Source organism: Anabrus simplex, chromosome 1 (genome assembly GCF_040414725.1).
Source record: "Anabrus simplex isolate iqAnaSimp1 chromosome 1, ASM4041472v1, whole genome shotgun sequence".
Lineage (NCBI taxonomy): Eukaryota > Metazoa > Arthropoda > Insecta > Orthoptera > Tettigoniidae > Anabrus > Anabrus simplex.
The window spans coordinates 254,173,362-254,189,300 of NC_090265.1; the positions used below are offsets into that span (position 1 = coordinate 254,173,362).

At 38.3% G+C, this 15,939-nt stretch overlaps 1 protein-coding gene across 1 annotated transcript in view; it reads left to right on the plus strand.

Annotated features, from left to right (window-relative positions):
• The window catches only part of LOC136864639 (carboxypeptidase B), a 112,584-nt gene that overhangs the window by 89,552 nt on the left and 7,093 nt on the right, over positions 1-15,939 (plus strand). The window contains exon 8 of the mRNA XM_067141896.2: positions 6,620-6,765. Within this exon, the coding sequence (XP_066997997.2) occupies positions 6,620-6,765 (146 nt within the window). The remainder of the gene's footprint in view (positions 1-6,619; positions 6,766-15,939) is intronic.

Sequence of the window (15,939 nt, forward strand, 5' to 3'; positions counted from 1 at the left end):
GAGATTGATGACCCCATGACCATTCAAATTTCTAAGCTGAAGGCTGAACACAATTAAGTTAGAGTATTGATGACTAAAGTTTCCACTTTAATAAATCCCCAGCACATCTGTTGCTCAACAAATCCAAATAAAAATTGATAAGAACAACAACAACAACAACAACAACAACAACAACAAACGCTCACAACACTTGTGGTAGTAAAGTCCTTTGCCATCGGACATGTCCCCTTAATCGTTAAGTTAATAAGTTGAGATTTCCCAGCAAATAGAATTAAGATTTCCAGAATACATTTTCAAGTTAGTCACTTGGTTTTAAGCTAATTATCAAAATTCGATTTCACTGAATTTAATAATTTAGTAAACTGAAGTAATCTCATAATCCTAATTACTAACAAATGTTATCTATCCCGGATCCCGGACGAATGGTTTCTTTAAAATCCCTAATAATTTAATTACACAATTGTCCTATTGCTCATACTTTCTTCATTGTTGCTGAAAATCGAATACATTTTATAGTCACCAGTGCTATTTATTTATTTCATGACGTCACTCAGCAAGCTTACGTTATAACACTAACAATTATTAAGAAACTAGATTGGATAATCCTAACATTAAATCCTACAATCTGCATAAATTAACACACAACGCAAAATAACCGTCATGTCACATCACTTCGTGACATTCAAAATAAGACTTTGTACAACTCTGGAATAATGTCAGACAACATTACTATTGATTCTCAAATTTTGATATCCCTGAAAATGGTTATCTTCAACCTTTCCATCGCTTCAAAAATGAATTCAAATCTCTATTAAAACGAGTCTCTTCTAAAGAACAAAATCTAATTCCACACATTTTAATACAAACAACAAATCTCAGTTACAGTTAGTTGATTCTAATAACGTACTAAATCAACTACCTAACAGCTGGCTAGAGTAACGGGACACGAGTCTCCCCACGTTATCTTTAGACGAAACACATGTTAATCGTATTTTAACCTGCGTCAAATGAAAGGGTAAAAACTTGCCTCGCTGGCAATTCATATGAAATATAATTCTTGACCCACATAGATTACGCAAAGAGATTTACTTTAAGACGTCACTCGTATATTCTTATCCATCACGGTCGTAAGGTTTCACGTGGAATCCTAATTGTGGACTGGCCCTATTCCCATCTCAATAAATTACACAAAATAACTCCTCGGGTTTCCTGCACTACAGGTTTTCAACAACCTGATCCACAATCCTTCATTTCTTCCCATTTCGCAAGACTTGAAACACTCGCTTAACACAAATTCTCGACACGACAATAATATGGAATATCTCTTTTGGGTGACCCACAATGCTGTTACAAAAACACTTCGGGACAACTAACCATCCCTCTCCGCATATCTGATCTAATATTTCCAAATCGAAACTCACAACTTAACTTACCAAATGTTTACTGTTGTTTCCCTCTCATCAACTCTACACAGATTTCAACAGACTCTGGAATAGCAATCCCTGTAACAAATTTTATCGGTCTCGCTTTGTAACTTCCCTTGACAAAAATTTACATCGCTTAACATAACGGTGTGCCTTCACGCCAGCTTTAACTGTATAACCACGGATTACGCTTACATTAATTTCATCTTCTCATCGAACAAAATTTTACAATAAATTAATATCTTAATTTTGACAAACCACAAATATAGAAAATAAACGTACGGAAATGATACTTTGCTTTAGACATTATATTCGTTTCTCAACCATCAAAATCTACTACTCTACAACACTTCACACGCTAGTTTCGCGATTTTCCCGATTATCCACGAAACACAAACAAATGACCTTTTGTCACATTTCTCTGACATTTTCACGTAATAAAAGGGTGAACAAAATGCGTCACAGATACACAGAAGAAAAACGGTGACATGATGAAATAAATAAAAGCATTTTAGAAAGGTGGTGATTCACACGTACATGGTCTCCCATCTTTACAGGTTCAGCAGCCTCTCAATCTTTGATTTAGCCATCTCGACAGATAGTGGATTTACAAAACATATTTTTCCTTTTATTTTAATTTTATTTCCATTCACCTGAAAATAATGACAAACAGAAAATGCCCATACATTCATGTATGTATGTATGTATGTATGTATGTATGTATGTATGTATGTATGTATGTATGTATGTATGTATGTAGAAAATGCCCTTCACACGTTCTCTTTCTTGCACGGAACGAACACGTGTGTCGAATACCGACGCGCACATGCAATACCTTAGAATAATACAATTATATTTACAACTTCAATTGCAGGAATTGCAGGATCGCGGCATTAGAATGACCGTCTGTTACCTGTCCCTGAAAAATGACGTGAGGATTCCTCGCTTGGAATGCTGTCGATTACTTTTATTGGAAGAATACTTTGACTGACTGATTTTATGTTATGCAACTTTCGACAATTGCCGACTTCAACCCTATAACACAACAGTTTAAATCGTAGTTCGTAGAATTTTTACGATTTCGTAATTTTTTAAACCTATCTCCACTTAGAGATGATGTTACAGCCACCTTCGGCCAAAACCTATCTTCCCATGGGACTTAGTCTTTCAAACGCTGGTTTATAAAGTTACTCTGAAATACGTGGACTCACCTCGAATTCACTGGACACAATGCGAGACTGCAAATGGCGCATCGCTCTTTTATACCATTTACTCCCACTCTCATGCCATTTGCAGTTAACGCCAAAACTTTCAGACACTTTTTCTGCCCCATAAAAATGTATTGAAGGCAGGTCTCAAAGTAACAGATAGTTGTTTAGTAACAGAGTTACTAATAAGCATTTAAGAATTTCTCTTAACCCTCTAAATTGATAAATTACCTCATACGATAGGCACTATATTTGGTCGATGTAACAGAGTTTGAACGAACAGGCGCGTCTTTTGATAAATTTCCCTCTGGAGCTGTTTAGCGGTCTAAAATCTGCATCATTAATGAGAAACTTGTTTCACTTACAATTTCCTAACATTTACTATGGCAGTTTCGTCGCCAATTTTTCTTAAAATTTACTTTTCATTAGAACAAATAGTCCAACATATCCATGATCCTTTTACACGTGCGGGTGACGTAATTTCTTTAGCACGAGAGTGAGACACACCACCTGTTCCTCCACGTGCCTTCTCTGGTCAGAGATAAAAAATGTAGGTAGAGCTCCTGACTTGTAATTTACATAGGACCTCATAAAATGACTTTAGGACTCTGGTTCCTTATGACACAAAGGTCATGGGTTCATTATAATCGTTCCTACTTTTAGAAGCTCCATTCGAGCTTATTAGTCTACTAATGCATTCCACTCCATCTCTCAACTGACGCTCCAAACATACCACATAGCCGAGCATCTCGCCTCCTTACGCCCAAGTCTTCGTAGCCCAACATTTTCAACATTTTCGTAACATTCCTTTGTCGGAAATCACCCAGAACAAATCGTGCTGCATTCCTTTGGATCTCTTCCAGTTCTCGTATCAAGTAGTCTGGTGAGGATCCCATACACTGGACCAGATACTTATACGCCCTCTCCTTTATGTCCTTACAGCAATCCCTACACACGCTCATCACAACGTGAAGAGATCTGTAAACTTTCTTAATATGATTACCACAATGAAGATAATTCCTTATATGAACACCTCGGTACATCTAGTGGTCCCCATGAGATAATGTCACCCCATCAACACAGTAATAACAATGAGAGTTATTTTCCTCTTGATGAAACTTACAACTTGACTTTTTATCCCATTTACCATCATACCATTATCCCCTGTTCTTCTCACAACTTTCTCTAGATCGCCCTGCAGTCGCTCACAATCCTGCAACTCATTTACAGTATTACTCTATACAGTACAACATCATCAGCAAACAGCCTTCTCTGTGATTCCAGTTCTTCATTCATACCTTTCATCTGTATATATAAGAAAGCATAAAAGGCTAATAGTACTGCCATGCATGACCCCAAATCCTAATCATTAAAAAATCAGGTAACACTTCACCTACTCTAATTATCTGAGTTCTATTTTCTAGAAATTTAGCCACCTATTCAGCCACTCTTTTGCCTAGTCCAGTAGTCCTCATTTTCATTAGTAATCTCCTAGGATCTACCCTGTCAAAAGCCTAGGATAGGTCAATAGCAATACAGTCAATTTTATCTCCTGAGTCTAATATATCTCCTATATCTTGCTTGATCATCACTGGAATAACTTTTCCTAAACCAGAACTGCCTTCTATCAAACCAGTTAGTAATTTCGCAAATGTATCTAACATAATCAGATAGAATGCTATCCCAGAGCTTACAAACAACACGTGTTAAGCTGATTGGCCTGTGATTATCCGCTTTATGTTTGTCAACCTTTACCTTGTACACTGGGGCTACTATTGCAGCTCTCAATTAATTTGGTACAGCTCCTTCATGCAAACAGTAATCGAATAAGTATTTCATATATGGCACTATCTCCCAACCCATAGCCTTTAATACAACCTGTGACAATAAAGTTCGGCGAATAGTCCTGTACTATCAACATAGATGAACAATGCAGGACAGTGATCTTACTGTCCTTCGAAATAGTCCCCTCCCATAACTATGCACTGCTGAGATCGGCGATACATGTCCTGGAAACTTTGCAAGAAGGCTTTCTTTGGGATGGTGTTCAAAAGCCTCGTCACGTTTCGTTGGATGTCAGGAATATCGTCAAATCTCTTTCCTTTCAAAGCGAGTTTGAATCGTGGGAATAGAAAGAAGTCTGGAGGATTGAGATCTGGCGATTATGGGCGATGTTCAAGTTGCCCAACCCGCTTTTTTTTTGCCATGAACTCTTTGACGATATTGGCTGTGTGTGGGCGAGCGTTCTCATGGACGAAAAGCTATGAACCTTGTTGTGCGTATGGGGTCGTACCATGCGTAGACGTTTCATGAAATGGGTCAAAATTTCAATGAACCGTGCAGCATTCAACGTCATTCCTTCAGGTAGAAATTCATTGTGGATAATGCCTTGACTATCGGCAAAAGGTGATGAGCATCGTTTTGATGCGTGACTTTTCGGCTCTGACCTTTCTCCGACGAGGATATCCCCAGAAATCTTATCAATGCCTGTTGATTTTCTAGCTTTCAACTTTTGTATCTTTTTGTTAATGTCTTTATGATAATAGGTAAATTTTAGTAATTCGTCAGTATTACTCACCTCCTGAATGCGGTTTCATCCTCAGTGACAATGCAGTTCAAGAAATTTGGTGTCGCATCCGCCGTTTCGACAAAATCCTGTGAAACCTCTAAACGTGCCTGCTTCTGATCGTCAGTCAAGTGATGTGGCACAAGAAAAGAACAAGTTTTCCTCTTCCCTAGCTTCTGGGTAACGATTTGTCGCACAGATTCACGGAAATCTGCAGTTCATCCGCTATCATGCCCACAGTTAATCGCCGATCGTTCGTGATTAATGTCCTCACCTTCTCAATGTTTTCGTCACTGACGGCGGTAGCCGGTCTTCCGCTACGGGGGTTGTCAGAAACACTTTCCCGGCCTCATCGAAAACGGGCGAACAACTCGTACACACACTTCAAGGACAGTGCTTGATCTTCATAAATACGCACGAGCATCGCATGCGTTTCTTTCGGTGTCTTGTTAAGCTTAAAAGAAAACTGTACATTGATCTTTTGGTCTTTCATGTTCCTGTTCGCTGTTCGGAACCAACGCAGTAAACACGCACCAAACTGGTCTTACACGGCACACACACGATGCTCAACTGAACAACGTTGGGAGCAGGTGGTCAAAACCTAATGCTATGCAAGTGCAGCGTTGTGTGTCGCCAGTGTTGCCGGATCGACCGTTCTGACTTCATTCACCGAACTTTATTGTCACAGATTGTATATCCCCAGAAATCTTATCAATGCCTGTTGATTTTCTAGCTTTCAACTTTTGTATCTTTTTGTTAATGTCTTTATGATAATAGGTAAATTTTAGTAATTCGTCAGTATTACTCACCTCCTGAATGCGTATATATCTTTATATCCAACTACCTTTACATATTGCTGATTGAATACTTCTGCCTTCTGTAACTCCTCTTATATACACTCCCCTTGTTCATTGATGATTCCTGGAATGTTCTTTTTGGAACCTGTTTCTGCCTTAAAGTAGGTGTGACATATTCTTCCATTTCTAAGAAAACAAAACACAAACAACAACAAAAACACCATCTCTGATACAGAGCACGATTTGAATATGAATGCAATTTCAAAATGTTTAAAAAAAATTAGCATCACCTATCCACTGACTGACCGATACATGACATTTAGACCTAACACAAAACTGGACGAGAGAGAATATATGTACATATTAAACCTGTAGGCCTAAGTGGGAAGAATGTTTGTCAGTTGGTTTGTTTCGCAGCAAAATTGAAATGACTGGAGATAGTTAAATGAAATTTGGTGTACCTCTAGGAGGAACTTTAACTTGAATACCAGGTTATATAGAATAAACCCTCCTGAAAGCTTGAATGAAGGAATGGATTTCAGAATAAATCCAGTGCAATAACACTGATAATATTACCTTCACTTTAAGACAATATGGTAACTGTATATTTTCTGTTTACTTTAGAGGTTGGTTCGAGCACGGATCTTTGTTCTCAGTCGTACTCCGGACCACGTGCTCTGTCGGAATCAGAAGCTGCTTCGCTAGCTCAGTATCTTCTCGAAAGTCCTGCCAAATTTCAGCTTTATCTGACACTGCACAGCTATGGAAAGGTAAGCAAACTGAATGGTAGTTTTTGTCAAGTGATGGGTGAAGACACTTTTGAAACTATGTGCCGTCGCTGCGGTGCCAAAACCGGGAATGTCCTTCTTATCCATTATTTCCCGTAAGAATGGTCACACCTCTTAGGCACATATTGATATTCAGTCCATCAGAACAATGTTCGCTGATGTAATATGTGCATTTATACAGGAAAATGAACTTCAAATACATCATACTCTAGGAGTGGGTGAACATGTCATGCAAACGTATATTCCTACAATACAGTACAGTAAGGTTCATTTTATTTTTACACTCGCGCATAGGAAAATGAACTTAACGAAAGTTGTTCTGATGGACTGCATATCAATATGTGGCTGGGAGGTGTGACCAGTCTTAAAGGAAATAATTAGGAAGAACATTGTCATATTCGCTGTTTTGGCACAGCAAGGACGATATGAATTTATCCTTGGACTGGGTCAGGTTACAAAAAAATAATCTCCATAACGACATGAAATATTATTTACAATTAGTCTACTATCTTCCAACATATGCAGGCTATGCTTTAGACATGATTTTCCATTCTAATCTATTCATGAATTTGAATCATATCTTGTGTACTGCGGCTCTATTCTCTTAAAGTATTTAGTACGTTTACATGCAGATCTGAGTACACTTCCCGTATTGAAAACGCCATGTAAACGGGGACTCAGTTCGGACTGAGTCTCAAGGTCGATACGGTAAAATCTGGGATCGTATCATACTCGGTTCGAATTGAGTTCCATGTAAACGTGGATCGTACTGAGATCGTATTGAAAACGACTGCGTACACACTCCATGTATGTTCTGACGAAATCAGCATCATCAAAGTTCTGTCGAAATAACAAATATAATAAGCCAGTAAATATATTTATCTGTATAAATTATCAACAACTGTAATCATATAATAAGACGGCCAGCCCTAGCGATGAACAAAATCACGATAACCTTCTGTTGGGGGTAAAATTGGAATGTGCGTTCCATCTATTGCACCAATTACATTTGGAATATCACACATACTTTCAAAACTGAAAGTTATTTCCTGGGCTTCTACTGCATTTGGCGTTTTTAAATTCTAAGAGGCGATATGGATTACAATATTCTGCATTATTCGTATACGTCGATATTGCCTGGCGGATTCAATACGATACTCAAATAGCCTAATGTAAACGGGGATCGTATTCAATACGGTAATGTACACAAATCGATCTCAATCCCCATGTAATCGTACTAATTGTTAAACTGAAAAGCGTATTGCAAACTTCAATGTTCATTTACGTACCATCGAAGTGACGTCTTCTGCAGAATTTTTATATGTATGATACAACATACATGGCAGTAGTTTTATACTACTGGTGGGGATTTTTGTTTCAAGAGGAAGCACAACTGGGCAAGCATCCTCTAAAACTAGTTTTGTAGATGAGAATCTTGCTATTATCTTCACTGGCGTCAAATTTCTATAACAACTTAATCAACGGCCTCAATCATCAGTGGTGAATGTAATGGTGATGATGATGGCTGCTGTACTTTAAGCGACCAAACATTCAAGTTATTGAATCTCTATGTTAGTCATCGTTCATCATAATTTGTGAACAATTTAATTTTTAAAACAGTCAATGGACTGTGATATATAATTGCATTCCACTTCAAGAGGAAGACACGACTTAATAAGCTGAAAGTCTATTTAAAGTTAATGAAATATTTGATAATCCTAAATTACTTGGAACTCAGCCTACGCGATTTCAGCTGAGGAGCTATCTGACGGTGAGATAGCGGCCCCGGTCTAGAGAGCCAAGAATAACAGCCGAGAGGATTCTTCGTTCTGACCACACGATACCTCGCAATCTCCAAGCCTCCGCGCTGAGCGGTGGTCACTCTTGGTAGGCCGTGGCCCTTCGTGACTGTTGTGCCATGGGGAAAAAATACTTGGAAATACATACTGAAACCTTGAACTTACCGTTTTATCGTTGGTCGGCCACAGCTGCTGCAATAGAGCAATATCGAACTCTTAAATCTTGGGGTCGTAGCGGGTATATTTCGATCACGATATTGACCAAACGATGGGGACCAGAAGAGAGCCTAACTACTTGAAAAGAGGAGTAAGTATGTGCTGACTAACTTTCATTAAATTATCAAATGCAAAAGAAAAGTTATGTTTATAAAATCATTCATCAGAAAAAATTATTTAACATTTAAACGCAGTCACATTGCATTGCGTGAATGTTATCTTTTACATTAATCGAATAACTTTCTTCAGAGGAAAGTAGAAAATATCATAAATTAGTGGACAGCGAAAACTAGAAAAACGAAAATAAAACCTGAAAATCGGGCACCTTTTGATCCAAACGATAACTGAGAATTAATTCACACGATCCGTGGAAAATCTGACCTTCAACAAGTAGAATTCCAGATTTACATTTAATTAAGGTTATCCACCAGTCTAATACCCTGTCGGATATGGGAACACCCGCCGAATGGACCCTTAATCGAACCAAATTGACTATCAGTTGCTTTGGATAGGTTGCGAAATATTATTGGAAAGCATGGTGTTCACTACAAGTAAACAGCAAAGTCATAAATAAAAATAAAATTCCACCATATTGTCATCTCGTGAATCCCTTAAGTTATAAAATAAACCCGATGCTGAAACATGCATCACCCAAACAGCTGTTCAGAAGGAACCAACGACAACTCGATCCGAGAGGATCTTACGTTACGTCGTTCTGAAGGAACAAAACTGCGAAATGCAGGAAACACTTATTCATCATGCATTTAGAAGAAATGCTAAACACTGAAGTTAAAGAAAAAGTGATAAATCACTTCAAAGTATTATAACAAAACCAACTTTCAGGTTATAAACGGTTAGTTTAATGAACTTACAAGTCCACACGATAAAATAAAATACAAAAATACCAAAGGAAATCACAAAGGAAATCTTTCCTTTCTCACAATTATGACTACCATTACAAATCCGTCTACCTATGTTTATCCCAATACACTAACTACAAGTTATTGACAAGCCAAAATCTTACCTATTATAAAATGAAAGAACTAAAATTGAAAATAAAATAGATATAATAAAATAGGGTAGATCATGCAATACTACTGGCAAAAATGAGTGCTATTGGACTAGAGAAAAGGGTGATTGATTAGGTGGATATATTTCTAGAAAATAGAACTCAGAGAATTAGAGTAGGCAAGCTTTATCTGACCCTGTAATAATTAAGAGGGGAATTCCCCAAGGCAGTATTATTGGACCTTTATGTTTTCTTATATATATCAATGATATGTGTGAAGAAGTGGAATCAGAGATAAGGCTGTTTGCAGATGATGTTATTCTGTACAGAGTAATAAGTAAGTTACAAGATTGTGAGCGGCTGCAGGGTGACCTCGACAGTGTGCGAGATGGACGGTGGGCAATGGTATGATGATAAACGTGGTTAAAAGTCAGGTTGTGAGTTTCACAAATAGGAAAAGTCCTCTCAGTTTTAATTACTGCGTTGATGGGGTGAAAGTTGCTTTTGAGGATCATTGTAAGTACCTAGGTGTTAATATAAGAAAAGACCTTCATTGGGGTAATCACATAAATATGATTGTTAATAAAGGGTACAGATCTCTGCACATCGTTATGGGGGTATTTAGGGGTTGTAGTAAGAATGTAAAGGAGAGGGCGTATAAGTGTCTGGTAAGACCCCAACTAGAGTATGTTTCCACTGTATGGGACCCTCACCAGGATTAATTGATTCAAGAATTGAAAAAAATTCAAAGAAAGCAGCTCGACTTGTTCTGGGCGATTTCCGACAAAAGAGTAGCGTTACAATAATGCTGCAAAGTTTGGGCTGGGAAGACTTGGGAGAAAGGAGACGAGCTGCTCGATTACGTGGTATCTTCCGAGCTGTCAATGGAGAGATGGCGTGGGAGGACATCAGTAGACGAATAAGTTTGAGTAGTGTCTTTAGAAGTATGAAAGATCACAATATGAAGATAAAGTTGGAATTCAAGAGGACAAATTGGGGCAAATATTCGTTTATAGGAAGGGGAGTTAGGGATTGGAATAACTTACCAAGGGAGATGTTCAATAATTTTCCAATTTCTTTGCGATCATTTAAGAAAAGGCTAGGAAAACAACAGATGGGGAATCTGCCACCTGGGCGACTGCCCTAAATGCATATCAGTGGTGATTGATTGATATTAACAGCTGACGAATCGAAACCTCATTCGTAACTCAAGTCTCACATAAATAACTTAAGTGTCCACCCTGCAATATCAAAGCATATCGGACATCTGAACGATAAAATAATTAAGTCAAGAAATTACATTAAAAATACGAAAGTTCAATGAACTCGAACGTGCGTGGCAAACAGCGGTAATAATCAATCTCCGTTAGCTCAGTATCCATGCTGGACAACCCTCACGTTTAGGCCACTGGTGGTTCCATGCTCTTATGTAAACACCTTCTAGCTGGTAAGGAGTGTGCCCGCGTAGAGGCGTGCGGCTGTGAGCTTGCATCCGGGAGATAGTAGGTTCGAATCCCACTATCGGCAGCCCTGAAAATGGTTTTCCGTGGTTTCCCATTTTCACACCAGGCAAATGCTGGGGCTGTACCTTAATTAAGGCCACGGCCGCTTCCTTCCAACTCCTAGGCCTTTCCTATCCCATCGTCGCCATGAGACCTATCTGTGTCGGTGCGACGTAAAGCCCCTAACAAAGAAAGAAGGAGTGTGCCGAAACATGGCCTCAATATTACTTTGCTAACACTCTTCGCATTACATACCCTACTGCAGACACTACTATCATTCAAATCACTCCGCAAAAACACCTAACCTAAGACTTGACTATATACAGACGACACCCTAATCCTGTCGCCGAGCCTACATAGTGTCTACACACCCTGACAATAATATCTATACACACACGCAGCAACCCAAATCTATCGTTGAGCGTAAACGGGGATGTCTACTCATCCGTATACTCCTATGATTCGCGTAACGTCCTAAATCTATCGTCGGGCGGAAACTGGGATGTCTACACATCCTCTACAATATCTGGCGAAATCGTAACTTCAAACATAGGTAAGGTAAGGGTTGTTCTGCCCGAAGGCAGGTCCGAACCTGCGCAGAGGTGCTCCTGAGCCGGAGTTTACGTGCGGTAGGGTGGCCAGTTCCATTCCGCTCCTCCATTTCCTTACCCCCCACCAACAGCGCGTGGCAACCCATCCAACTCCTGACCACGCCCAATGTTGCTTAACTTCGGAGATCTCACGGGATCCGGTGTTTCAACACGGCTACGGCCGACTTCAAACATAATTGCTGATATTTAGCTTGAAACTTTGTGGAATCTATACCACACAATGGAACGAAGTTTGCCACAGAATGAACGCAAGTCTGGAAATGTAACTAAGTCCATTCTTATCAATAAACGTGAAATGAAAAATTAATAACGCGCGGCTACTCAATCCACGACTTAAACACGATCTCAACACACGCAGTGAAGTTTGGGAAAATAATAATAATAATATTCAACACACGTCTACCTTTACGTGAATATCACCAAATCAGTAATCATCACCATCGCAAAATCCGCAATGTAGTTCTAGTGTGAAGCCCAAAATCGCCTACCATCTCCCTGTTCCAAACTTCTCTATCCACAAACTATCCAGGGAAGCGAAATTTTCATTGATCTACACAGCCAAACTATCACTTTAATAACGTCCAATATCTCATCCCACAATGTTTCCGATTTAATGATAATTTCGTCTCGTAATAAAAAATATACTGAATGGAAATTTGTTACAATAATTAAATAACACCAACCGTGTTTCAGAATGCCCTTCTGTTCGTGGGGTCGCTTACTATAACATGCAATATGCTGATTTACAAAAATCGTTATTTGGACTTAACTGCCAAGAGCTACAATCTTCTACAGAAATTGTTTATCACGGGGAGTTCTTGACTTGAAATCATAATAGGCGTTACAACTCCCTCACTTCGAATCTGACCATCATCCAACCAGTCAACTGTTCCAGATTGCTAACGGAACCTCGTATACAGCCTGCCTCAGAAATATCACATTTAATATACAGCCTGTCTCAAAAATTCTTCGCCATCGACAAGTACAGCCTGTCTCAAAAACTCCTCTCCATCGCCTATCTTCACGGCGGCATTATTAATGACATATAGGCTTCCTATGCCTTCAACGTCTTCACAACTATTCTCTTAACATTTCATTCCGACACAATCCATTTCTTCCTGTCCCAAAACTTTCAAACCTCGATACTCCCATGACGAACAATTTTATAAGAATCTTTTAATTCACTTCATTGCATCTTGCGGACCTCAAGGGCAAAATAACATACCGTGATTTCCTATATCACAAAATACAAGGTATCACAAAAATTAACTTGCCACGAATAAATAAAACTTTATCGGACTTCACTGGATTTCGAAACGAACGCAAACCTTACTTGATATTACTGTTACATACATGTTTTAACATAGAAAATGTTTATCCTGCTGTAAATATGATTATTATCATTATCATTATTATTATTTCGATTAAAATTTTTCTGAACTCATAGGATATTCGAATCTATCATGTTCACCGCGACTATATGATCATTATCACCTTCCTAACTTTAATCAGTTTGAACAATATCTCAAAGAATTTTAACACATTATTTAAACTTCGCATTTTACAGTTTCTCAACGGGATTTTTACCGCCCAGAAGACATTCACACGACGACCAGAGATATAAACATTTCGCCTGATCATTTTTAAATACTAATTCGACACACGCACTGGAAATTTTATTGGGACAAACAAATTCTATCTACAACATTAATACAAAATATAGACAGACCTGTAATGTAGACATCTTGGAGTTCTGGCTATATTTTAGCCAGCTGACCTCACATTCAGCCGCACATGACTGTAGAATATACCTTCTTCTTATAGATTACTTAAAAATACACAGATTTTACACCCGCTATTAATTAACAACAACACAAATGACGCACTCTCCTCGCTCTTTGTCATGCGAACGTACTTTTCTCTCTGCTGACGACTATGAACTGTCTCTGGGGACTCTGTTCTCACCCAGCCTAGTCGGCCAGGTGTTCCAAAAGATAACAAAATCAGACCTCTCTCTGACTAACCTCCAAACCTCCTTTGAAAATTTTAAACACACAATGTAATACATGAAATCAGCTACATATTTTAAGAAGATATCTATGCCTTCACGGTTTTCGTCGGCGGAAGCTCAAGAAATTTTCTATCACTTTCAATCAAATACTTTAACTTAAACCATCTGCATGACTATATAACATAAGTTATTTTTAAGGAACAAATCCCGCACTTTCTTGTAGACGAGCGACGTGGGTTCCTCCACCCAGACCTTCAGATAAAATGTATAAATGTGGGTGGAGGGGATTTCTTTGTATAAGACTAGAGGTGACGCTACCCCGATCATGAAGCCTGGTAGTACAATCCTCTAATTCCATAACAGATGGATCAATCTTCCTGACATTAATTCCAAAAATTCCACTAAAATTACAATTCACTATGATGATGTTTTTATATTTTTCCTATACTTACAACGGGCGTAATAAATTTATTTTTGACATGTAACTTGGCGCTCTTTCTTCGGATATGACCTCCACACGTGCCGCAAATCCGCCAGTACGGACGCCAACTTCTCCCCTGGCTTAATTGCATTTAAATTCACCCTGTGGATTCTGTCTTCATTTAAATGTTTATTAATAATTTCAGTTCTTTATTCCTGGCTTAACCATCTCGCCAAAATCTCTCGTTGAGAAGGCTTTTCTTAAATTGTTAAATTAGTCAGTACTCTAAATCAGCCGAAGCGTTCCGGCATTTCACGAACGGGTGGCTGCGGTGAGTTCTGTTCCCACGGAGGGAGAGAATCTCCAAAATAAAACATGGCTACTCCCAAAAAGTTATTTGTAGCTGAAATAAATATCTTCAACTATTTATCATCGTAGAATTATGGGTTCAATATTATAACATAAATGATTCAATTTACGAGTGCGCCAGCAATTTTACTGACAACATTTAAATTTTCTGTGTTATAAGAAATGACCATGTATTAAAATGTGCGCCACCTATAAATTCATTTTATTGTGTGTCAGAAAAATTCGTAAGTTTGAAATAATTGCAGTACAGTGTTAGTTTCAGTATTAAATAGTATAATTGTGATTTGTATATAAGTCTCTTTGTTTATTAACTATGTTTTGATTGTAAAATATTCAATTGTATGGTTTGATTTTGTAACTGAAATGTTCTTCGTGGCTTAAACTTGACCTTGAAGGTTTGAAAATTAGAATCGTATGGTGTTACTCATAGGGCTACGGCTGCAATAGCGCTTCTGGGTTACTGAGGAAAACAATGGCAAAGTACCTCACTCTTCATCTCGCTTACTGTGCGTCATTTCGACGCCTTCATTGGTTTTTGTGGTTTCCCGATAAATACACAAACTTCGACGGTATTATTTGGGGATCCAGCCAGGCTCCCGGCTGAAAAGGCAGAAGTATTCAGTCAGCAGTATGTAAAGATTGTTGGTTACAAGAATAATGTCCAGATAGAGGTGACTAATACTAAAGAAGTATTAAAATTTACCTATGATAACAATGAAATTAAAATAAGATACAAAAGTTGAAAACTAGAAAAGCAGCTGGAATTGATAAGATTTGTGTGGATATACTAAAGACAATGGGTTGGGATATAGTATCATATCTGAAGTACTTATTTGATTATTGTTTGCATGAAGGAGCTATACCAAATGAATGGAGAGTTGCTATAATAGCCCATGTGTATAAAGGAAAGGGTGATAGACATAAAGCTGAAAATTACAGGCTAGTCAGTTTGACATGCATTCCATGTACGCTTTGGGAAAGCAATCTTTCTGAATATACCATATATATTTGTAAAATTAATACCTGGTTTGACAGAAGGCAACTCGGGTTTAGGAAAGGTTATTCGACTGAAGCTCAACTTGTAGGATTCCAGCAAGATATAGCCGATATCCTGGATTCAAGAAGTCATATGGACTGTATCGTGATTGACCTGTCTAAGGTATTTGATAGGGTAGATCATGGAAAACTACTGGCAAAGAGTGCAATTGGACTAGACAA